The sequence below is a fragment of the Belonocnema kinseyi genome, chromosome 1 (assembly GCF_010883055.1).
Source record: "Belonocnema kinseyi isolate 2016_QV_RU_SX_M_011 chromosome 1, B_treatae_v1, whole genome shotgun sequence".
NCBI classification, from domain to species: Eukaryota; Metazoa; Arthropoda; class Insecta; order Hymenoptera; family Cynipidae; genus Belonocnema; species Belonocnema kinseyi.
In genome coordinates this window covers 121,707,734-121,734,803 of record NC_046657.1, presented here as the reverse complement: position 1 = coordinate 121,734,803, position 27,070 = coordinate 121,707,734, and the positions used below count along the sequence as shown (strand labels likewise).

The 27,070-nt window shown below is 34.4% G+C and overlaps 1 protein-coding gene across 1 annotated transcript in view; it reads right to left on the bottom strand.

The window, feature by feature from the left end:
• LOC117179874 overlaps nucleotides 1-27,070 on the bottom strand; it is a 106,793-nt gene that overhangs the window by 62,137 nt on the left and 17,586 nt on the right. Inside the window, exon 3 of the mRNA XM_033372049.1 lies at nucleotides 13,902-14,222. Coding sequence (XP_033227940.1) covers nucleotides 13,902-14,222 — 321 coding nt within the window. The remainder of the gene's footprint in view (nucleotides 1-13,901; nucleotides 14,223-27,070) is intronic.

Below are 27,070 nucleotides of genomic sequence, written 5' to 3'. Positions count from 1 at the left end.
AGAGAGAGAGAGAGAGAGAGAGAGAGAAACAAATGAAGATTGCTGTAATCGTTTTATGTTTTGGTACATATGCGACAAAACATGACGATTGCTGCGATCGTTTTCTGTATTTGTTCATACCCGACAAACAAATACCACAGCTCTACACAATTCTCATTATTATTCTCCGGTAAATTCTCATTGGTTGCAAGAGATTGACCATCAAAATCTCTGGAGTGTAACTGTTTTGTGTGGTATCGTTAATAGATATTTAGTAGATATATATTTTTTTGTCGCAATGTCGATGATATAGTTATTTAGAGTTACAGAATTAGGACTAAACGATACTCGAAATCCGACTAAGCAACCTCCTCGTGGTGAGCATCTGTTAACGCTAATATGCGACCTTGTAAACCATAAGAATGAATTCAGTATCGAAGCCGAATGGCACTGTTATGAAACTGCTAATGGCAAGGGATCACCCAATGGGATAGGAGCTACGTTGAAAAGAGACTCACTCGGTAGGGGAAAGGAGTAGTGTGTGGAAGGGATAGAGATTTTTCAGATTGATCCACAATTCTCGTGCTATTTTAGTAAATAACACGTTCGTTCCGCAACACCGCTCCCACTCAGGTAGATTCCCCTGAATAAATAGTAATCATTTTCAGGGAAATTTATTTTTTCTCAAATTATTCAAACAAATTCAATTTGTTCAAACAATTACAAATTAATAAACGAATGTTATTGAATGTTTCACTAAACTAATAGTCACATTCTTATAGTGGCGGAACAAATTTTCTAAAAAATCATTTAAACAAATTCCATTTGTTGAAATAATTAAAAATTAATTAATCAATTATAATGAATATTTCAATACCCGTATGGAAAAATAGAGGGGACCCCCCTCATTGCCACAATGAAAGCCCTCTTGGTTTTTTTTGCCAGTGCAGCCACCTGTCCTGGCATATCTCTGGGATCATAACACTATTTTGTACTGGCCTATCAGTGTTGGGTCAGCACTGGATATAGCTACTCGCACAGTACTACTCAAATAGGAAACTAACCATGGGCACAGCACTGTGTCAGTGCTAACTAGTACTGCTGTATTCTAACGATATGACAAAAAAGGTATTAACAATATAAATAGTAATTGATTGCGAGTATTTCGACTGCGAATATTAATATTCCTATTAAGAGTAAATACATATATTACATCTATAAACATTATGTTACAAATAAAATTTCTAACGCTACTGGGTATCAAACCTATATATCTATACCTAAATCGATCGCCTAATAGTTGGGAGTGCTAACCACTGCGCTAAACCGATAAGTTAAAACTCGGTGAAAAAGCCATCCTCATAAGCTACAGTTAAGAAAAGTTAAAGTAAAAAATTCGAAGCTCTGCTTCTGATTATTTATTATTATACGACCTTATGCAAATGTAAAATACACAAACTTTTAACAGGAATATCAATAAAATAATTATTTAATAAAGAACTTAAATCGATTATCATTTTTCTTCCCGTAATACTTCGTTTTTTCACGTTGTATACAACTTTACAACTTTTTACAATGACGGGATAGTTTCTTGAAATTTTAGAACGCATGAATCATATTTTTAAACGTATTTTTGTATGTACTTTTTTTAGGATATAAAATATTTACACTTCCGACTTAGAAATTTCAATCGTTGAGCCGTGAAGACAACCGAGCTGGGTCTTCTGCGGGGACCCCTATGGAACATCCATATTATGAGAGTTCAAATTTCAGAAAAGTGTCATTCAATTTTTGACAGAAAATCATTATTTGTAAGTCTAAACTCATAAAACCTTAAAATAAGTAGTGTCAAAAACCGAGCTGGGTCCCCTGCGGGGGTCCCTATGGAACATCCATATTATGAGAGTTTGAATTTCAAAAAACTGTCATCCAATTTTTAACATAAATTCATTGTTTGTAAGTCTGAACTCCTGAAACCTTAAAATTTGTGGTGCTGAGAAAATATTCACCCTTCCGACTTAGAAATTTTAATCGTTGATCCGTGAGGGCAACCGAGCTGGGCCCTCCACTGGGGCCCTTGTATATTTTCCACGCGTGGAACATCCATGCGGACTCCCGCCGGGTGTCCTCATCCTAAAAGGTCTCAGCGGGGTTTTTTCTCATGGGTAGACCAATATTAATTATTTTAAGTAAAAAAAAGACCACAATAAAGTTTTCAAAATGTCAATTTTAATAAGAATTGATATTTTTTGTTTCAAGGGTAGTTTTCAGGTAGTCGTGGAGGTGTGTTCAGGGTAACAAACTCATATATCTGATACATGAAATTCTTCTCTGTATAATTCTTTAAACCCCTAAACTTTCCCGTCACATTTTTTCAAACCCTAAAAAATTATTTCAAAAACTCAAAAAAGTGTTTTTAACTCATGCATTTTACATGAAAATTTCTAAGTCAAACCGGATCTAATATGCGACATAGTGTTCAGAATAAACAAGTAACAGAGTTGATAAAATATTAATTGATTCAAAAAGCAATGTAATTAAATTGAAAAACTCTTCTATGGTTTAAAATATATGAACATTTAAAGTACAAAAATTAGGCAGGCTTAATTTTAGAAATCAATATTTAATTCAATTTTCATAATTATAATATAATAATAATAATAATAATAATAATAAATTTATTATTTTTGTACGGAACTGACAAACAAATTTCTAGCAGGGGCGATGTTTAGCTAGACCGATAAACACCAATCGCCACATTCTTTTAAGATTATATCTATGCTAAAAATTTATGGCTAACTTAAAGACTTCAGAATCAATTTATATTGTAAGACCATTAACATTCTGCACCTGGCGGCATGTGTTCTGAACTACTCGATAAACGTATACAATTTTACTAAAATCTTTTTTCAAACGAATAGCGTATGAAGTTATTTGACAAATATATTCCTTCATTTGAAGGAAATGTTTATTGAACAAGAATCACTTCACTTTATTCACAAAAGGAAAATACATTTCAAGTAAATAAATTAATTTTTAGGTGATCAAATCACTTCATTTTATAGACATATTCTATTGAAATAACAGTACCAACCCCCTATTCAAATAGGAGTCTGGACGGATGGCAAAAAAAGGCAAGCGCAACTGGCAGTGAAGGGGAGGATAAGAGGAAAAGAAAGACAGGGGACGATGATGTAGAAAAAAACAAAGATAATAAGGTAGTTAAAATTAAACGATAAACACCAGAAAGAGATAGGGGAGGTGGGGAATGTTTGAAAAATTGAAAGCTCTCATAAAAAGGTTTAGAGAGGAAACAAGAGAGAGAGAGATTGGATGATATGAATAGGGACATGAATAGACAGGGAAACGACGTAGGGGGGGAAGTGAAAAATGTAAAAGGAAAATGGGAAGAATGGAATGAAACCTGTAAGGAGGAGAAAAACAAAGTTTAGGGTAAGCTAAAGAGCATTGAGAATAGACAGAGAGAGATTCACGAACAGAGAACTAGAGAGATGAAACGAAAAAACGACTAAGCAATTTTAAAATTAGGATTGAGCATGCGGGGGAAAAACAGAGAATGAGGAAATAGTGCAAGATTATTAAAAGAACGTGCAAAGAGGAAAAATTAATTAGTAGTTAAGGGATTAAAAGCGGAGAGTGAAACAGGAGAAGTGGAAATAAAAAAGTAGAAATAAAAGATCTTTTGAGAGCAAATAGGAGGGACGAAGGAAGGAAAAGAAGGAATGTTTCTGGTGAAAGTAGGGAGTGAGTAGGAGAAAAAGAAAATTATGAAGGGAAAAAAGTTATTGAGAGGAAGAAGGGAAAGAATTAAAGAAGATCTAACATGTCTGGAGAGGGAAAGGAGATAGCGAATAGACCACGGGGCTTGAGTAGAGTGGAAAAAGGGCCACATAGTGTGGATAGGGAGATACAGGTTATAAAGAAATAAGATGGAATGGTGCTGGGATGAAGAATTAGAAGAATTAAGAAAAAAAAGAAAAAAGTTTTTAGAAAAGTAGGGGGATAGGAGACGAAAGAGAGTCTAGAGATAAATCAGAGGGGTTTCAAAACGGCAAAGGAGAAACAAAGTGAATAAGAAAGAAGAGGGAAGGGAGGAGAAAAACGTGAAAATAGCTTTCTGAAATATCTCAGGTTTGAAGAACAAGAATAAAGGTTATGTGTGATCAATGCAAGAAGCAAGAAGAGAACACATTAAAGGGAGAAGGCTAGGCGGCATGGTTTCAGGGTTTGAAAAAAGAATTAGCAGTAAAAGGGATAAAATATGGGGACATGAAGGAAAAGGATAGAACAATGGTATGAAAAATTACATTTGGGAAAGTAGAAATAGCGGTGGTTTGTGCATACAGAAGAAAAGGGGATAAGGAAAGCTGAAAAGTAATAAGGTAGTGGATAGAGGAAAAGAAGAAAGAATTGGTTTTAACAGGAGGGAACTTAAATTCATAGACTGGCGAATAAAGGGGAGGGTTATGAGATGAAGAAAAGGAGGCATATATGAGGAACTCCAAACATAAAGAGATGGACAGGACGAGTAAGAAGTTACTAGACATGATAGGAGAAACAGGATGGTTTATATGTGATGGCAATGTGGAAGAGGATGAGGAAGGGGAAATCACATTCATATGAAAAGCAGCAACAGTAATAGACTACATATTGGCTGAGGAAAGAATGCGGCATATGATAGGGAGCATGAAGGTAGGAAATGAGATAGGGTTCGAGCATTTTCCAGCCATAGCTACACTAAAAAGAGGTGTTAGTAAGCGTAGCAGAGGGAGCACGGAAAAAGAGGGATGAAAGTAACACGAAAATGGGAGTCTAAGGGGGGGGGGGGTAGATGAATTACAAGAGTTTAAATAAAAGGTGAATAAGGAGAAGGTTAGCTATGAAAAAGAAGAGAGAGTACAATCATTCATTGAACAGTTGAAAGGATCGATTGAGAAGGCAAAGGATGAGCTAGATACAAAAGAGTAAGATGTAAGGGGAAAGAGAGGCTGGTAGGACAAGGAATGCTGGGAGAGTAAAGATTGAATGAAAGAGTTTGTAAGAAAGTGGAGAAAAGGGTAAATGGAGAAGGAGTATAACAGGTGGAAAAAAGAACATGCGAGGATGCTGGAAAGAAAAAAACAAAGGGGAAAGGAGGAATATAAAGCAGAAGTAGAAAAAGCGATCAAAGCAGGTAGGGTGTGGGATGTGATAAATAGGTCCCAGGAGAAATGGAGAAAAGGAACGAGATAGCAAGAGAAGAAGTGGATTAGGCAATAAATAGGTAGAAAAGAAACAAATCGACAGGAACTGATGAGATCGAGAACGAAGCGATGAAGTATGGAGGGGAAGGGCTTAGGGATGGGATGTGGGAGATCTGCAACAAGGTCTGAAAAGGGGAAGAGTGACTGGAAGAGTGGGTGACAGAGCTAGTGGTACCGCTTGTCAAGAAAGAGGAAGAGAAGAAGATAGAGGAATACAGAGGGATCACTCTCACGCCAGTCAGTTATAAAATATATGCAGAAATCTTAAGGAAAAGATTGAAGAATCAGGTGGAACAAAATGAGAGTATCCCACATACTCAGCGGGATTTACAAAAGGGATGGACACTATAGACAACATATAGGTACTTAACTACTTAGTTAACAGAAATTTGGAAAGTAAGGACGTAAAACTAGTCGCATTGTTTGTCGATTTCAAAGCAGCGTTTAAGTCAGTGAATCGAAAAGTGCTATGGCAGGCCATAAAAAAGAGGGGTGTAGAGGAACAGTTGGTGGAGAGGATAAAAGAAATTTTTACCGAAACCAGAATTAAGGTGAAAATAGGAAAAAAAAAGGGCAGGTTTTCTGGACAGGAAGAGGTTCAAGGCAAAGGTGCCAGTTGAGTCAGTTACTAATTAATATGCTCCTGGCAGACTTAGAGGAGAATCTAAAGGAGCCAGGAAAAGGAGGAACGGTTTTGGGTAATAGCAAACTATACTCTCTAGCATACTCGGACGATGTAGTTCTGTTAGAAGATGATGGGCACGGTATGATAATATAATAAATAATGATAATCTTCGAAGAGTATGTGGGAGGAAAAGATTTGACGGTGAAAGTTGACAAGACAAAGTTGATATGCTTCAGAAATAGAATAAGCAAAATAAATTAAGCTTGGAAGATAAACGGACAAAAAATGGAAAGATTGGGGAATGCGGGTATGGTTGTTTAATGCGTTGGTTTGGGCAGTGTTGTGCTATGGAGTGGAGATCTGGGCTAGAAAGAACATAAGAAAGTAGAGAGCATACATGTGCGATTTCTGAGGCGGGTAATGGGGCTTAGGTGGAGTTGCCCAGGATACATATTAAGAGAAGAAGTAGGGAGGGAAAAAATGGTTACTAGACTAATTAGGAGAGGCTGGAGGTTTTAAGAGAAGCGGAGAAGGGGAGAGGAAAGCCTAATAACGCAAGCATGTTTGGGGGAAATTCAAAACAATGAGGCGAGAAGCAATTTGGGAAATTCAAAGAAAGAAGAAAGGAGAAAAATGAGGATTTGTCATATACGAGAAAGGGTTATGGAGTGGTAGGACATAAAGTTAGAGCAATTAGTAAAACAAGGAGAAATGAGATGGACAAAGATTTTAGAATGGAGGTACAATAGATGGTATATGATGGTCAAAGGGTTGCCAGAACCTGAATATCTGTAAAAAATAAGAAAGGAAGAAAAATGGAGTAGGGTTGTATGGTTTGGAATGGAAGAATGAGTTAGAGCATGCAGGTATTATATGGATGAAGAGGAGAATTTATATAGAGTATATGGATACGAAATGCAGTCATTTGCACATGTATTAGAGAAATGTACAGGAGATGAAGGGAAACAGTTGAGTGTCGATGAAAATGTAAGATAGATTTTGGATGGTAATGTACAGGAAGTGATGTGGATGCAGAAATTGGAAGAAGTAAGGGAAAGCAAGGGAGTAGGGCAGAGCTAAATGGGTTATCCTTAAAAAGGACAGTAAAATTGTTTTCAATATCGGAGAAAATATATCTTTATGGTGAGAGGAAAAGGAAGCCCTGGAAGATCGCTCATTAAAGAATAAATTTTACTATTGTTTATACTACGTAATTCGAAAGAGTAGAATATAAGTAATAGTTAAGTTAGACTAAGGATGGATTTTTAAATATATGTACAGGGAGCGGAGTCCCTCAAACCCGTAAAAGGGTGAGATTAAATACATACATACAGTATCAACTCCCTATACGAAAGAAATATTTCTCTCAATTATTATTGTTTCTAGTTATCGCAATATTTCTTTTATTGAAAGAAACCAAGATACTTGTTTCGCATACCAATGAATTACTTATTTGAAATAGAATATTTCTCAATTAAAGGCTCAAAATCGTTGTACCCAAGAAATATTCCCTTGGGTGCGAAAACGCGATTTGAGGAAACTATGCTCTTAATTTTGAAGGTATCAAAGTCTTGAATTATTTATCCCAGATTCTCAAGCCAAGAAATATTTCTTTGTTTCAAAGGTATGGACCTAAAATAAATGGTTTCTTTGAATCAATGCACGTTTCTCACTTTTAAACAATATTTAGTAGAATGAAATAAATTGAATCAAAGAAAAAACAGTAACTTTCGATCCCTATTCTAATACAAAATTGCTAATACAATAATAAATTGTTTAAAAAAATTATCAGTAAAAAGAATTATGTTATATATTAGAAACAATTTGAAAAGAGAAGGGTCATTTGCTCGAGGTGTTTCTTATGCTTCATCGTATCGTATCTTTTTTGTATATTATGCACTTTTGGGGACCTTCAGAACCAAATAGATTATAAGATTAGATAAACAGATTTTTAGATTGTTAAATAAATTTCCAAATAATTGTCATATCATGTATTCTCATGTCAGCGAAATTGTATCCATCGTGGAGCAGTATGACCTCTAGAAATACTAGTATAGTTGCTACGTCTATACTGGTATAGTTGTGAGAACCACCCAGGGATCCAAACGAAACTTTCGTCACGTTATGTTATGTTATATGTGAACACAACAAAAGTTTTCTTAGTTCAGTAATCGATATCGCGCAGTGTAACGAATGTCAGCATTACTTTTTTTTTCGTTACGTTATAAAACAGATCAAACGTAATGAAAAAATATCTAGTTAATGTTATTTTAATAATTAAAAAATACTGAAAAACCTGAATTATACCAGTAACTCAATAATATTTTACAATACTAAGATTACAGTTCATTTGGAGTTATTCGACTTTCAAACGTCCGTCAAGCATCGGAGGTCTTTCTTACAGAGTCTAGAGCCACGCTGCAAGCCTCTCTCTGGTGATGAAGAGTATTCACCGTTTCCCTCAAACATATTTTTCGAAGAATTTAAAAATCTATAAAAAACCCAGTTGCATCACAGAATTTACCAGGATACTCAAACATATTCTTCGAGGCATTTGCAGACCCTGCTTTCCTGCGAAGGTTAAAACTAGTTTCTGAAAAATCAAGGATGGCTCATGTCTTAACATTCTTCAGAAGCATCTAGGTTCTAATACTTCGGAGGAATCTAAAATTTTTAATTATTATAATTTACAAATTTTGAGACCGTGCGTTGTTTTCAAGGCTAAAACGGGTTCCAAAAAGGCAAAAATGGTTCAGGATCCCTAGGTCGCTTGCTAGGTCTATTTTTAACATTCTCTAAACGCATTGAGGTGCTAGCAGTCTAGAATCTATTGGTCGTAATTATGAGAACTACGGCAAACTTCGTTCTCCAGAAAATTTACCAGAATACTGAAACACATTCTTCGAGGAATTTTGAGACCCAACCCTCCCCTGAAGGTTAAAATACATGGCTGAGAAAGCGAGGATGGTCTGGGTTTCCCAGGTGGCTTACCAGGTCGAATTTTCACATTCTTTAAAGGCATTTCGACATTCGGAAGTATTTGAAAGTCGTAATTATCAGAATTACTACTTTCTAGATGCTGAAAAAAATTCACCAGGTCCCTGATAAATATTCTTTGAGGAATTTTTTGAAAGGCATAAGGTGTTAAGATTTCGAAAGTATCTAAAAGTAATAATGATAAGAAATATGACATTCTAGGTGTAGCCGAGAATATACTATGCAATTTCGAGACCCTGCGTTCTTTTTAAGGCTAAAACGAATTTCTGAAGAAGTGAGTATATTGTCTGAGGTACCTAGGTAGTTTGCCAACTCGATTTTTAACATTGTTCGGAGGCATTCAGACGTTAACCCTCCGGAGGTATCTAAAAATAATAAGCCATTCAAACATATTCTTCGAGGAATTTATCGTCGGGAGGTATCTGAAATTAAATTAATAACACTTTTAAACTATAATTGACGTAACCAAACCGTGACAGTGAACAAGGAAACAAAATGCTTAGAACTAATGCTTTCTACATTCTTTTGTTTCCAAACAAATTTTTTTTCAACAAATTTGTCTTCTAAATAATTTTTTAACTTTTTTTAAGTCGTTATCGTTTATATATTTATTTTTCAGAGGAATTAGATTTATAAAATAAAAATCATCATTCAAAGAATATAAGCAATCAAAGTATCTTTATTTTGATCGACTAATATTTATTTAATTAGAGAGCAAAATAAATTTACAAAAGAATAAAAAATTAATTAAGGACTGTCCGATGGCTAAAAATGTAAAAATTATGGACATGTAAATACAAAATCGATTAAATCAAATCAAACGTTTTTTATAAAGACTAATAAAACTTACCTTTTAAAGTAATACCAAGAAATCTTAATTTCGACCTAATAAAGCTTTTTCAAGGACCAGGCCACTTATGGGCAAATCATCTGATATTACCTCCAAACATTCTAAAGAATTTAAAAATTGGACCTGCTAAACTACCTTGGAAAACCGAAATTTTCTTGCTTTTCAGAAGCTCATCTTAGCATCCGCATAAACGCTGGTCTCAAAACTCCTCGAAGAACGTCCGTCTACGCAGCGCCGCCACGAAGGAAAATTGAAAAATGAAATACGACATATTTTTCTGCTTTTTTCTTGCTAATTTTATGCTAAAAAAATTTTTTTGCTCTTTAAACTTCGGAGTAAAGGGTGATGGCGCTAACAGGACGTCCAATCAGCGCCGCCACTTACGAAAACTCACTAAAAATTATTATAATGAGATCAACGATTAGTGGAGATTTTTTTGCTTTTTTTGCTCTCTGGCGACATGTATAAGGTTTTCCAAAAAAACTACCCCTAATTCACACATATCTACCCTTCGTGACCAAAAACGTTTTAAAAGTTGGAAAACCACCTTGAACAATGTGAAAATTATTTAGTACCCCAGATTTATTACAGGACACTTGAAAATTTCCCTCTGATTATAATTTCGCTTAAAACTATCCTTCCACGTGAAAGTATGCACCAGAACATATATGTGTTTGAAAAAAGCATTAAAAATAATAAAACTTAGAAAACACTCTTAGTTAATATTTTTTGCTCTTTTTTTCTCTCCGCTTATATATAATACGTTCCCTAAAACCTACCCCTAAGTCATACATACCTAACCCTCGTGACCAAAAACATTTTAAAACTTGGAAAGCCACCTTAAAAAATTTGAATATGAATTACAACTACAAATTAATTACATGACACTTCAAATTTTTCTCTTATTATAATTTTCCTTGAATCTACCGTTCCACTTGAATGTATGCAGCAGAACGTGTATGTGTATGAAAAGAGCATTAAAAATGATAAAACTTAGAAAACACTGTTAGTTGATATTTTTTTTGCTCTTTTTTGCTTTCCGATTATATACAATACGTACCACAAAAACTACTCCTAAGACATGCGTACATACCCCTCGTGACCAAAAACGTTTTACAAGTTAAAGGACCACCTTCAACAATGTGAAAATGATTCAAATCTAATGTCTGACTCTGGGGTAGATTTTAAAGAACGTGTTATATATTATCGAAGAGCAAAAAAAGAGCAAAAAAATCAATTAACGGTGTTTTCTAAGCTTTATTATTTTTTATGCTTTTTTCATACATACATATGTGCTGCTGCATACGGTTACGTGAAAGGGTAGTTTTTAAGGAAATTATAATGAGAGGGAAATTTTCGATTTGCATGTAATTCATTTGGAGTTCTAAATCATGTTTGCATTGTTCTGTGTGTTCTTCTAACTTTTAAAACGCCTTTCATCACGAGGTGTATGTATGTATGAATTAGGGGTAGTTTTTGGAAAACGTATCATATATGATCAGAGAGCAAAAAAATATCTACAAACGCGTTTTCTACGTTGTATTATTTTTTATGCTTTTTTCCATAAACATATGTGTCCTGCTGTAGAATTTCACCTAGAAGGGTAGATTTAAGGGAAATCATAATAAGAGGGGAATTTTCAATTAGCATGTGATTAATTTGGCATTCTAAATCATTTTTATATTACTCAAGGTGGTTTTCCAACTTTTTAAAAGTTTTTGGTCACGAGGGGTATGTATGTACTACTCCGGGGTAGTTTTTGGGAAACGTATTATATATTATCGGAGAGCAAATAAGAACGTATTATATATAAGAACGTATTATATATAAGCGGAGAGAAAAAAAAGAGCAAAAAATATTAACTAAGAGTGTTTTCTAAGTTGTATTATTTTGTATGCTTTTTCCATGCACATATACGTTTCGCTGTATACTTTCACGTGGAAGGGTAGTTTTTGGGGAAAACTATAATGATAAGAAAATTTTCAACTGTCAAGTAATTCATTTGGAGTTCTAAATCATTTTCACATTGTTCAAGGTGGCTTTCGAAGTTCTAAAACGTTTTTGGCCACGAGGGATAGGTATGTATGACTTAGGGGTAGTTTTTGAGGAACGTATTATATATCATCGACGAGAAAAAATAAGCAAAAAAATATCAACTAACAGTGCTTTTTGAGTTGTATTATTTTTTATCCTTTTTTTATACGTATGTATGTTCTGCTGCATACGTTTACGTGAAAGGATAGTCTTTAGGGAAATTATGATTAGAAGAAAATTATCAAGTGTCATGTAATTAGTTTGAAGCTCTTAATCATTCTGACATTGTTCAAGGTGATCTTCTAACTTTTAAAACGTTTTTGTTCACGAGGGGTAGTTATGTATAATTTGGGGGTAGTTTCCGGAGAACGTATTATATAATCGGAGAGCAAAAAAAGAGTAAAAAAAATATCAACGAACAGTGTTTTCAAAGTTTTATTATTCTAAATGCTTCTTTCATACATATACATGTTCTGCTGCATACTTTTTTGTGGAAGCGCAGTTTTAAGGGAAATTATAATGAGAGGTAAGTTTTCAAGTTTCATGTAATGAATTTGGCGTTCTTAATCGTTTTCAAATTGTTCAAGGTGGTTTTCCAAATTTTAAAACGTTTTTGGTCACGAGGGATATGTATGTATAACTTAGGGGTAGTTTTTGGGGAACGTAATATATACAATCGGAGAGCAAAAAAAAGAGCAAAAAAATTTCAACGACAGTGTTCTCTAAGTTTTATTATTTTTAATGCTTTTTTCATACATTTATATGTTCCGCAGCACACCTTCAAGTGGAAGGATAGTTTTTGGGGTAAAATATTTTTAGAGAGAAATTTTCAAGTCACAAGTAATCAATTTAAAGCCCTAAAACATGTCTATATCGTTGATGGTGGTTTTCCTACATTTAAAATGATTTTGATTACGAGGGGTAGGTGTGTAAGACTTAGGGATAGTTTTTTGGGAAACGTAATATATGGCATCAGAGAGCAAAAAAAGCAACAAAATCTCCACTAATCGTTCATCTCATTAGAACAATTTTTAGTGAGTTTACGCTGGTGGCGGCGCTGTGTGGACATCCTGCTATCGCCGCCACCCTTTTCTCCAAAGTTTAAAAAGCAAAAAAAATTTTTTTAGCATCAAATTAGAAAAAAAGCAAAAAAATATGGCGTATTTTATTTTTCAATTTGCCTTGGTGGCGGCGCTGAGTGGACGGACCTCCTCGAAGAGTATGTTGAGTAATCTGTTGAATGCTCTGGAGTACTAGGGTTGTCGTGGTTCTCATAATTCTGACGTTTAGATACCTGCGGGTAGTTAATGTCGAAATGTCTCCGAACAGTTTTTAAACTCGACTCAGTAAGCCAGATAAATTCTGCAAATCCTCGGCTGTATACATTTCCGCCTTATTCGATTTACGCAATTATAAATATTTATATCGAAGAAGCGCTAATGGCGTTTTCTGTTTCGTTCTGTTACATTTGAAGAATAATAATAGATTTATTTTACTTTGTATTCAGCTCTTACTAACAAAACGAATTAAAACATTCATGATTTTGTTTTTACTTTAAACAACGGCAACGAAAATAACGAAAGTTCTGTTATACGGTAACGTAACGTAACCAAAAGGAACGCTTTATTTTGTTTTGCTTCGTTCGAATCCCTGGGACCAACACAATAGAATCATGGGAGTGTGACTTAAAAAGTAAATATTTATTTTTATTCTATATAGCTGCTTGTGAAGAGGAATGCTGAGCTTCATCTCAATTCACGTAATATTGAAAATTCAGATTGAAACAGAAAAAAATATATTTTTGATTTATTTCATCTTTTATGTTTTCGTGGATTGAAACCAATGTTAAGCAAAATGAGTGTAAAGTCAAGGAAAAAATTTAGCCGACCTTCGTACGCACTTTAGGATATTTCAAGGGAATCAAGGGACTTCAAAGGAACTCTTGCGCATTAGAATAATTTCAAATTCCTTCAGGCATTTCTCATGAACTCACTGATTTCAGGAAAATTCAAATAACTGCAAGCGCCTTCAAGAGAATTTACTTGAATTCAACTGACATCAGACATTTTAAAAGATTAGAAGATAATTCACGTGACTTTAAACTAATTGTAGTGGCTTTAAATGACTTCAGATTGTAATTGAAATATCTTACCTTTCGAAAAGTCAATATCCTTTGTTTCCTCTAATTTTTTAAACTCCGTGCACGTAACTATCGTGCCATTAGATTGCAGAACCGTAATCGTACCATTCTCGAGAAAGATAGCCACAGTTGCGTTCCCTAGATACTTTCGGTGAGTCTCTTTTGCTATAGAAGCAAGATCCGGTCCCTTAGAGATGTATTTTTGCTGGATATAAAACAGATTCCCCGATGTATATTCCGCCACTGGTTCAATGTACAGTCCCGACGGCCATGTAACACGAAAGTCGAAGCAAGAGTTCCACAAGCGAGACTTGTAGGAAACATTTAAGATACCTGCAAATATTCAGAGTTTAAACAATGCATTATTTAATAACAGATTTATATTATATATCCTTTATATTTCATCTTCAGTCTTTGAAATATTTTGGATATCTGAATAATTGATCAAATTACGTCGTCTAAATAATCCTTAAATAAGGTATAATTAACAATCCGAAAAAGATTTTTTGTGTATTTATTCTATGCGCCCTAGTTTGTTTCCCCAATTGCACTAAAATAAACTATTTTGTATTCACTTTATAGATATGGAAAGTCGCGATTTTCATACAGTTTTTGGAAAACAAATATTGAAAGCGTAAAATATTTTTGGGTCGAATGATTTTTTTTAATTTGAAACCATCGCTTCAATTCGGCTCACCCAGGCTCGCCCGGAACTACGTTTACCACATAAACTACATATTTCGCGTTTTTAATTCGGCCAAAAATACTTTATGATGTCGCGAAAAAGTATAATTATTTTGAAATCATGTGTCAAAGAGAGCTCTGTGGAGTATCAATTGTAATAATTCCAATCAAATAGTTCTAATCCAGTGTAATAATTTAAATTGCCATATAGCAATTGCTTGAATTTTAGATTTGAAATTTTAGATTTTTAAAAGAGATCAGCAAATAAAATACGAGTTGTGCTATAAATAGAATAACATAAAACTTATAAATTTACGAAATCCAATAATAATAAAAACATCGAATAAAATATGTTCATAAAATAAAAACGAACACAAAACTACTCAACAGAATAAATACTCGTAATGTTTGAATCGACTTTTAAAGAAGTGAAACGACTGAGTGGATTTTATTATCGCAGATATGTTGGTATCTCCTTGGAACACACAAAGAAAAAGAATTTATATATTACGAAAATCCCGGTAAATTCTTGAGAATTGAAAAATGCTTATGAGAAGAACAAACCCGTTCAAAATACATTAAAAGAATTGGCTAGTAAATGTCATCGGCATTGATGATTACAAATGTCAGTAATAAAGTGATACTTTGTCGGTATTAGTGATCACCGATGTTAAGTCTCAAGTGATACTAACATTCGAATCAGTAAGGCTCAGTGATGCAGTTGCTATTATAAACTTTTTCTATCTCGCAATTACAAAGTTATCGTGACACTTTAACTAATTACGAGGTTTCTAACTTATTTCAACGGCATTGATCAGGGCTTCCCTGATTTCAGGAATTCTGCAAAGGATCACGATCTTTACGGTTAAGGCTCGTTATGGCTCATGGTTTACACCCGCCGGCTCTGAATTTTTTTCTACTCAAATTTACAACACATTTAATTTACCAAGAAGGACTAGGGACCAGTTTAAGGTCAAGTTTGAAAAAATGTATTAGGGTCTGTTTGACCTATTTTTTTGACTGCCACTCAGTGCATATTCTAACGGTCAGTTCTGACCAAAAGGTCAGTTGTAAAAAAATGGTTATTTCTAAAACTTGATAATGGTCAGTGCAAAAAGTCATTTTAAAAGCTGATAGAGGTAGGAAAGAGAGAAAAATTGGCGCACAGAAAGACAAAGAGAACTTAAAAATCAAGGATAAGGAAGTAACAACGATTTTAAAATTTAAACTACATTTTAGCACATAACGTCCATGCAAAGTAATTGATTTTAGCTATAATTTTTTTTAATTGCGCAACAGTGCACTACAAACACAAATAAGTATGTTACCAGTTTCGACACCATGCGCAGAAAAATCGGATTTTCAAATCTTTCCATTCTGGTGAGCCCTGATATATACGAGGTATGTTCAAAAAATAAGGTGACTTTATGTTTTTCTCAAAAAATATTCATTTATTCCTCAATATTTATGTTGTCCCCTTCAAAGTAATCCCCCTCAGATATAATACGCTTGTGCCAACGCTTTTTCCAATCATCGAAGCACTTCTGATAATCATTTTGTGGTATAGCCTTAAGTTCTTTCAGCGATGCAGTTTTTATCTCCTTAATCGTTGAAAATCGATGTCGTTTCATGGGTCTCTTCAGTTTTGGGAAAAGAAAAAAGTCACTGAGGGCCAAATCCGGTGAATTTGGAGGCTGAGGCATGACTGTGGTGCTGTTTTTGATCAGAAAATCTTTCACAAGCAACGATGAATGAGCAGGTGCATTATCGTGATGCAAAAGCCAAGAAATGTTTTTCAAAAACGTCCGAAAAGATAACATGACATGAGCCAACCGATATGCCAACATCTTCAGCAACTTCTCTGATGGTAATTCGGCGATTTTTGAACACCATTTCTTCCACTGATTAAACGTTTTCATCTGTTGTTGACGTGCTGGGACGTCCAGGGCGAGGTTCGTCTTTGACATCCTGTCGGCCTTCTTGGAACAGCTTATACCACTTATACACAATTTTCTTACTCAGAGTAGACTCACCGTACGCAACTGTCAACATTTCAAGAGTTTTAGAGCACTGGATTCCATTTTTCACACAAAATTTAATGCAAACTCTTTGCTACATTTTTTTCTAAAGAAGAAAATCACTGAGCACACCAAACCCTTCTAACCTTTTACGCCTCTGCCAGAAAAACAACACGAGCTATATAGTCAAAACTGTGAACATATGATCGTGACGAGTGTACCAACACAACAAAACAAAAAATTAAAAACTTGAATCTACGTAGCTCGCGAAAATTGAAAAGTCACCTTACTTTTTGAACACACCTCGTATTGTAGTCAAAATATTGCTAAAGGCCAAATTCATGAAATATTATATTTTAATCAGAAGAGAATCCAAACTAAAAGTAATAAAAATCATTTAATTGAACAAGATCAGGCATAAATGAAGTACTTTGTCCCCCAGTCCAAATTAAACACACCGATTAGTTTTTCTTTACATTTAATGTTGGTTGGTTGTTAGTTATAATCTGGGCACTTTCGCCGACTTACATGTCACTCCATTTCGTTGTTTTAACTTTCTGGAAATATACCTCTCGAATGATAGGCTCAAACCTATACATAAACCTACGTTAAAACATACGTTTATGTCCACCGCAATTTTTTGGCTAAAAAAATTAATTAATGCGACAAATCATTAACAGAAAATTCAGTAATTTCAGTATTTCTAATGAAAATAGCCCTAATTAATTTCGAGTCAGAAATCGATTTTATATACAAAAAATGTAACTTGTATCAAAAAGTGTAGACATTTCTCTGGCATTTTTTAAATTTTGTTTTTGTAAAATTGTGATTTAAAAAAAAGTGAGGAAAAATTCCAAAACAGCATGTGGCCATAAAATTTGTGATTTATTTTGGTAAGTCCGAAAATGTTAACTATCATCAGAGTTTCAAATTGAAGCATTCTTATATACTGGGCTATTATTGTCATTTGCGAGAAGGGTTCGCACCAACTTTACCTACTGATCAAATGCGAAACGGCTGGGTATCGATACTACACTTATCGGATCTACACGCTGTTCAACTCTACACATTGCGTGTAGACATTATATTAGGGTGATAATTTCTACAAATTTAATTCAACACCTAAAAATATGCACATGAAGTCTGCACGTTAATCTCACCACGCGAAAGTCTTCACATTTAAGTGTACACATTCAAGTCAACACATTTAATTCACCACGTGAAAAGTGTACACATTAAATAGTAAGTCGAAAAAGTCTACAAATTAAAGTCTGCATAGCAAAGTCTGCAAATTATAATTCTACACGATAATTCTTTTGAATTTTAAATTTCGTTATTTGAAAATTCTACACGCTGAAACTGTGCAAATTAAACTATACAGGTTCAACTCTGCACATTGAAGTCTACACTTTAAAACTGTACACATGAAACTCTGCACATTGAAGTGAACGCGCTAAACTTATAGAAAATATTATTTTTATCACTTTATTGTGAATAATTATTTATAATTAATAATAAATTAAAAATTTACACGCCAATTGTCTGCAAAAAAAATCCTCTATTTAGATCCCTCTAAACGAACAAAGGCCATATTGTTTTTTGCAGCTAAAAATTAAATAGCAATGGTATCTATAAATGAGAGTTCTATAATAATAGACGTTAGCCTCAGTAACTCAGGCGGTTAGGTGCTCGGTCTTTATGTTAGAATTCCGCGGTTCGATGCCTGACCTTTGAAATGTCTCTTATATACTTTCACCGTATTTTTAGTGGTTCAAATCTCAATTAAAAATGTAGGTCCCTCTTCATGCACTTCATTACAACTTAATATGTGCATATTAAAAACTGTGAGATACGTGAAAACTGGCAGCATTTTCAGAATTTTATAAATGAGAATGGTCCTGAGCCACTTCAAACTGAACATTCAATAAATTTTCATAATTAAAAAAATTAAATTTTTCATTTGTTTCGAAAGTGGTCGCGTAAACGTGAAGACTAAGTAGATTTGAAGGTTTTTGAAGTGAACTTTTGTCTTCGGCCAACTAGTACTAACCTAATAAAAAGATTATTTAAAGCCCTCCATCCCCAAAAATAACAATTTTGAGTTATTTCGAAAACGCTGACAGATACGCTAAAACTAACGACATTTTCTGGATTTTTATAAGGGGAATTGCTTTCAACGAAAATGTTAAGTTTTTTCAGAGGAGTATAGTTTTGCACCCACATCAACTAATCCAATTAAAAGATTTTTTAAATAATAAAGTAAATGTTGAGTTATCTTAAAAACTGTGCCAGGATTTTTTTCGGGGTGTAGGGGCGGGGGGCTTCGAGCTTATGTATAGAAAAAGAGTGTGGTAAAGGGAATTAAAAAATGAAAATACTTAGTTCCGGGTGGGGGGTGAGCCCCCACGCCCGGCGACACCACTGGCTGCGAGAGAGACGCGAAAACTGACAAATTTGTGAAGGTTTTTCTAAATGCGGGTGGCCCTTAGCAACCTCGATGTAAATCAGAAATCAAATGTTCAAAATATGAAAAAAATCCAAAATACATACAAACAGACAGGCGCATTAGTAAAAACCTGTTTTTCGAATTCAGAGGGCCTTTAAAACGTCGAAATTTATTAAAAATTATGGGGGAGGGGTGGTTGAAATTTTGCACAAATCTAATACCTTCTCTGATGAGAATGTAAAAATTCTAATGACGATATCTCAATAATGATTAATCAAAAGGAAATTTTCTAAAACTAAAAATGCAGTAAAATATTAGGAATACAATGAGTTTCCAGTATTATTGCGATATTTGTTTGCCATGGCTTGGACGTCGTCAGAACTTGGGTAAGTATACCTTGGGCTTTTTTAACTTTATTATATATTTCCGAATCCTTGATGCAGATACGTTTTAAGTACTAGGTGCCCTAAGGATTTTTTTATTACTTGCGAAAATTCCGATTCTCTAAGTATTTCAACACAATTATATTTACAAAAGATGGTTTTCCAGACATTAATATTAGACGTGAAGCTTAAACGTACAGTGTTAAATGCGTAGATATAATAGCGTGTACATTAGGCTGATCCAAAAATGCATGGCAAAATTTTTTTGCATGCCAGAGGGCAACGATTCCTCCAATTTCACTCCAAATCCGAGAAAGGAAATTCCCTAATTTTTTATTTATTTATATTTTAATAGGTGCCAGTTTTGACTTAAAGTTTCACATTTAAAATGCATGGGTAAAAATCACTTTTTTGAGTTTTTAGATTAATTTTTTAGGGTTTGAAAAAATGTGACGGGAAAGTATGGGGGCCTGTATAGAACTATCCAACAAAGAATTTCATCTATCTGACATATTGGTTTAATACCCCTAACACACCACCACGAGTACTTGAAAACTACCCTTAAAACCAAAAATGTCAATTCCTCATGAAATCGACTTTTGGACACTTTATTCTCGTATCTTTCACTTCAAAGTTTTTCAAATTCGTTTTTTTCCTCAAAATTTTTACTATAGGTCTAGTGGAATATTTATTAACATTGTTTGATTGATGTTAGTTTTTTGAAATTTTTAAAATAAAAATTATTACCTAAATATTATTGATAAATTATTAAATGCTTTATTAAGCTTTTACTCGGGTGAACCCGGTTATATATCATAGCCACGGATCAATTAAAAATAAATTATTTCTTTTTTCGGGTTTGGAGTGAAATTGGCTGTATCTTTGTCCTTTAAAAAAAGGGTTTTTTGAGCCACCCTAGTGTACATTTAAACGCGTAGAGTTTAATGTGCATAGTTTCATCGTGTAGAGTTTAACATGTAAAGAGTTTAATGTGTAGAGTTTAACGTGAAGAGTTTTTTGTGTAGACTTTAATGTTCGAGATTTTCTATGTTCGAAGTTAGTGTGGAGATTTAAATTGCAGAGTTTTAGCGTGTACAGTTTAATGTGTACAGTTAATGTGTACAGTTTTAAGAAATTTATTTATAAAAAGTTGTACAGTTAAGCGTCGAGACTTGCAAGTGTAGACTTAAATGTGTAGACTCGACGTTTACGCGAAAAGTGCAGAGTTCATACCCCGTGTTGATCCGATATGTGTAGTATCGACAGGGCCCCATGCGAAACTAATGTTCTTAATAGGTCTGCGCGGTTAAAGGGACCTTACTAACGAGATTTTTAAATTAAAGTCATAGTTAAAAGTACGCGATCCACACTTTGAGCGCTCACTACTGGTTCGGAAAAAAATCGCAGAAAATTCTAGCCGGGTACACGTGGAAGCTTAAAGTCTCCCGCGTTAATGGACATGTGTATTGTTGTTTTAAAAAAATATTTTGTGCTAGCGCTGATGTAAAAAGTATCGAAAACCTAGGTTTTTGGGGAACTTTATTTAAGCCTTGACTTTCGAGAATTCCCCTAAACGAGCTGGAAGTCTTGAAAAATTGGAAAAAATTCACAGACGCTCCTTAAGGCGTCTAGAAAACAATGCAGTTTTCAAAATTTCTAAATATAAAAATTGTTTACTAATTACAGACCGTTTTCCGCAAAATCTAATCTTGAAAAGAAATAATGATAGGAAGTTGGTTTATGGCTTGAAATGTGCAGTTTTGCAACTTGATTGAAGTACATTTTAATCCTTGTGTGTTTTGCTTCTAAATGGAATACAAAAAAAAGTTCCACTTCGGACCTTCAGACCATGTTTATTTGGTTCAATTGTAAGCGAATCGTGCATATAGGTCATTTAAGATATTCTTTTTGCAAAAATAATCGACTTTAAGTATACCTTCCCGCGTGGCAAAGTTTCAATAGGTGAACCATGGGTCAACAATGACACAAGCGTGGGGTGAGCGTGGGGTAAGCGTGGCTCCAGATGAGTCAATGTTCACCCATGGTCCTCCCGCGGTCGTCCCATAGTTATGGACAATGGGTCAAGCATGGCTAATGACCCTACTCCCATTTTCGTCCACGGTAGAACGTGATTTGGGTTGAATTAACTTTGACAAAATTTTCGAAGATGGACACAATCTACTTCATTTTTCCCACTTTTTAAAAAGGATTTGTGGAAAAATAGTTTCTTTCATTGGACTTTACGAAATTTAAAAAAAAAAAACACTATCCAATCAATAATGCATGGTTCATGGCTCAATGGTAGCATAGCGCAAGCCTTGCTCTTGCCCGCCTCCAACGCTTAGGAGACGCTGAAGACAAATGAATAAATACTTAAAATAACATTCAAGTGTCAGAGGATATTAGCCTTAGCTAAAAATTAAAATCTTAGGTTTGCCAATAGCCGACATGTCTCTACATGGTAAGTTCAATATCCGCGTGCATCAGATCGTTCACCATGTCGTTCCAGACGTCATCTACGAGAACTTTTAAAATATTTAAACTGTGCTAACAGCCAAAATAACTACCAATGATGAGTCGACGATCCAGGTGCACCAGATCACACAACAGGTTGTTTCGCACGTATTCAGCGAGAACTTTTTCATAATTTAAATTGTTCCAACAGCCAAAATGAATAAAAATTGTCTGTCGACGACCCCGGTACACCGGATGGAGCACCAGGTAATATAATACGTATTCTACGAAAACTTTAAAAAAATTTAAACTTAGTGAATAACGAAAACCAGTCCAAATGGTGAGTCGAGGATCCGGGTACACCGGATCACGCACCACGTAGTATAACACGTATTCGACGAGAACTTTTTAAAAATTGAAACTTGTGAATATTGAAAAGAACTCCAAATGGTGAATCGACGACCAGGGTACACCGGGTGAAGCAGCAGGTAATTTAGCACGTATTGTACGAGAACTTTTTCAACATTTTAAATATTCCAACGGCCAAAATAACTAAAAATTGTGTATCGACGATCCGGATACACGGGATCGAGCAACAAGTAGTATGATACATATTGCATGAGAAGTTTTGACAAATTTAAATTTTGTTAATAACGAAAACAATATCAAATGGCAAGGCGACGTCCCGGTGCACCAGATCACGCAACAGGTAGCTTAGCACGTATTCTATGGGAACTATTTCAAAATTTAAAATGTTTCTACAGCGAATATAACTCAAAATTGTGTGTCGACGTTCCGAGTACACCGGATCGAGCACCAGGTAGTTATAATACGTATTCCACGCGAACTTTTGAAAATTAAAAATTTTGTGAATAACGAAAACAATATCAAATGGTGAGGCCACGACCCCGGTGCGCCAGATCAGGCAGCAGGTAGCTTAGCACATATTCTACGAGAAGTAAGCTACCTAGGTAAGCTACCTAGCACGCGATCAGGTTCAACCGAATCGTCGCCTTACTATTGGAAGTTATTTTGGTTGTTGGAACAACTTAAATTTTAAAACAGTTTTTGTACAATACGTGCTAAGCTACCTGGTGCGCGATTGGATTCACAAGGATCGTCCGAGCACTATTGAAGGTAATTTTATCTGTTGGACCAATTTATATTTTGAAAAAGTTCTTGTGAAATATGTGGTAAACTACCTGTTGCGCGACTCGGTGCACCCGAGTTGTCGAATCACTATTTTGAGTTGTTTTCGTTCTTCACAAAATTAAATTTTCTAAAAATTCTCGTAGAGTACATATTATAATACCTGGTGCTCGATCCGGTGAATTCGGATCGTCGACACACAATTTTAAGATATTTTGGCTCTTAGTACAACTTAAATTTTTAAAAAGTTCTAGTAGAATACATGCTAAGCTACCTGGTGCGTGATATGGGGCACCGGGGTCTTCGCCAGACCACTTGTAATTGTTTTCATTATTCGAAAAATTAAAATTTTTTTTAATTTCTTGTAGAATACGTATTATACTACCTGGTGCTCAATCCGGTGTACCGGATCGCCGACACACAATTGTTAGTTATTTTCGCGGTTGGAACAATTTAAATTTTGTAAAAGTTCTAATAGAATATGTGCTGAACTACCTGGTTCTTAATCCGGCGCATGAGGGTCATCGACCCACCATTTGGAGATGTTTTCATTATTCACAAAGTTTAAATTTTTCAAAGGTTTTCGTCAAATACATAGTCTACTACCTGGTGCTCGATCCGGTGTACCCAGATCGTCGACTCACAATTTTTAGTTGTTTTTGCTGTAGGAACAATTGAAATTTAGAAAAAGTTCTGGTAGAATACACGCTAAATTAGCTGCTGCTTGAACCGATGCATCCGGGTCGTCGACTCACCATTTGAAGTTGTTTTCGTTATTCACAAAATTTAAGTTTTTAAAAAGTTCTCGTCGAATACGTATTATACTACCTGGTGCTCAATCCGGTGTACCCGGATCGTCGACTAACAATTTTTAGTGGTTTTTGCTGGTGGAACAATTGAAATTTAGACAAAGTTCTTCTAGAATATGCGCTTAATTATCCGGCACTCGAACCGATGCACTCGGGTCGGCGACTCACTATTTTCTGCGGTTTTCGTTATTATCTAAGTTTAAATTTTTTAATTTTCTCTCAGAATACGTATTATACTACCCAGTGCTCCATCCGGTGTACCCAGATCGTCGACAGACAATTTTTTATTTATTTTGGCTGTTGGAACAATTTAAATTATGAAAATGTTCTCCCGAATATGTGCTAAACACGCGGTGCGCAACCCGGTGTACTAGGATATTCGACTCACAACTTTTAGTTGTTTTAGATGTTGGAACATTTTGAATTTTGAAAAAGTTATCGAAGAATACGTGCTAAACAACCTGTTGCGTTGTCTGGTGCATCCGGGTCGTAGATTCACCACTGGTCGTTACTTTGGTTGTTAGTATAGTTTAAATGTTCTAAAAGTTCTCGTAGATGACGTCTTGAATGACAAGGTGAACGATCCGATGCACCTGGGTAGTGAACTTACCATATAGAGACAAGCTACAGTATGTATATTGTTTTAAAAATCCCTCTGGCACTCACTTCTTACGTGGATTTATTGGAATAAACGACAAAGAAAAGATTTGTATTGCATACATATTTCAAAAATTGAAAAAAGAGGTAGGTACACAGGTACCCTGGGTGTGCAGACAACGTGGGTAAAGTCGAATGTGCAGGCAAGGGTTAAACAAATCAAATTAGATCGATATTTCGCAAAATAATTATTGACGAATATTTCATGATAATAGGGACCACATAGGAAAGGGGACATCGGCTCAACCGCAGTTCAATATCTGGAACTGCACATTTTAAGCCATAAACCAACTCCCTATCATTATTTCTTTTCAAGATAAGATTTTTCGGAAAACGTTATGTAATTAGCAACCAATTTGATATTTCGAAATTTCGAAAACTGCGTTGCATTCTAAAAAAGTGCTTCTAAAACCTCGTGTTTCAAAACGTTTTACATCAGTGGTAGCCTAACAATTTTTTTAGAACAACAATATACATATCCGCCAACGCGAGAGACTTTGCGATTTCAAGTGTACCGGGTTCGAATTTTCTACGTTTTTTTTAACCAGTGGTGAGCGCTGAAAGTGTGGGTCGCGTACTTTTGACGACGACTTTAGTATCTCACACTTTATGAAAATGATATTATTTACAGCTTTCAAAACTAATTAAAGTTAGAAGATTGGAAATTATCAGCACATACCTTTGTTCAAAAACATTAACGCAATGATCAGAAAATGTTTCATTGACTCTGAGGATTATTAGAAGATATTATTTTTATGATAGTAATAGTCAATTTATAGAAATAAGAAAATAACTCAATGATTCTAAAAATTCAGTTGCATCTAATCAGGCTAAAATATACACTCGAGTCGCGCTACTGCGAACTTCAGTAATGCGAACTCCCGCTACTGAGTACGTTTTTCCCTCGACAGTGAAAACGACGCTATAGTCCCTTACCTTCCACTACTCATTTCTGCATTTGATGATATCTTGAAATGTACAATTCACTGTGATTTAAATTTTAGTTCATGATCAAATACATTCGATACTTACGGTGGAAGATTTTATATTTGTGATGTCTTTCCACGCTTCTTTCGCTCAATTCATTTTAATAATTTTAATAATAACGATTCAAATCGTCACTACAAGCTTTCAGAAGGTAAACAGTTGACAGGTGCATTCTCATTATTGTGGGTGGACCTGCGCTAAATGTTCGCAGTACCGCGACTCGAGTATATTAGGTTTTAATTTAATTTCAATACTATGCATGTTTCAAACATTTATTTTCTAAACTAATGCATTCAAGCAGAGAGATTCACACATAAAATATCAATAGAACATAATTAATATTTGAGGCATCTTTGGGATTTCGCACTCGATAAAATGTTTATCTCGCAATTCGCGCTCGATAATGCATTTGCCTTGCGCTACGCGCTTTTTCTCTATACCCCAGATTGATGCACATACCTTTTAGAATTAAAAATTAAAACATCCAGAACTTTAATCTTGTGATCGTGAATTAACTTTTGATTTGTGCAAACTGTTCTACATATAAAATTTATTTTATATTTAATTCTGTACCGCGATTTGGTGCTACTTATTCAGGTAATTTAAAATAATTTAAAAATTTAAGTTTTCAAGATTAGTTTAATATGTGTTCTTTATTTGGCGTTAATTTTGATTCTCAACTAACCTGAAAAACGTTTTAATTTAGTAAATATGTATTACTGAAACTCATAATTTGCATTTATATTGAAACAAAAGTATTTTTATGGTCTTGTTTTTATAATTGAAAAAGGCGAGAATCCTATTAAAATTAAAAACAATTTTTCCGTGAAAAATTTTATTGCATTTTGTGTCATTTTTCCATAAAGTTTTTAATTTCTTACTTTTAATGTTACTTTTTACGATTGAAACAAGGACTAGGCGCACTATCAAAGAAGATTAATATTAAAATTGTAGATTCTTTTGGGCGAATAACTTTTTATATGATTTTGCTTCTTACCCTGTCTCGTTTTTTTGAAAATATAATTTTTTCATTTTCGATGTTATTTTTGAATTTAAATAAAAAACTAGGTGTCTTATCAAAAATGATCAATAACCATTTTTTATATTTTTTTTCTAGTATGAACAACGTTTTCTTTGTCATTTTTTTCGTGACTTGTGTGGTCTTTCAACAGCTTACATTTTTTAATTTTCAGTTTTCAATATTATTTGTTACTACTCAAACAAGAACCAAGTATCCTATCAAAAAACGATAAATAAAAAATTATTAGCCCTTTTTTGAGTAAATAACTTTTTCCTGTTTGTTTTTTCGAAGCTTTTTTCAAATATTTTTTTCCAGAAATTTAATTTTTTCCAGAAATTTAATTTTTTTACTTTTATATTCTCATCAGTGAAGGTATTAGATTTGTGTAAAATTTGACCTTCTCAGTTTTGGTCAAAGGTCCACGCTTTGAGACCCCCTGAATCCGAAAAACAAGTTTTTAGGAATGTTTCCGTCTGTATGTATGTATGTATGTATGTATGTATGTATGTATGTATGTATGTATGTATGTATGTATGTATGTATGTATGTATGTATGTATGTATGTATGTATGT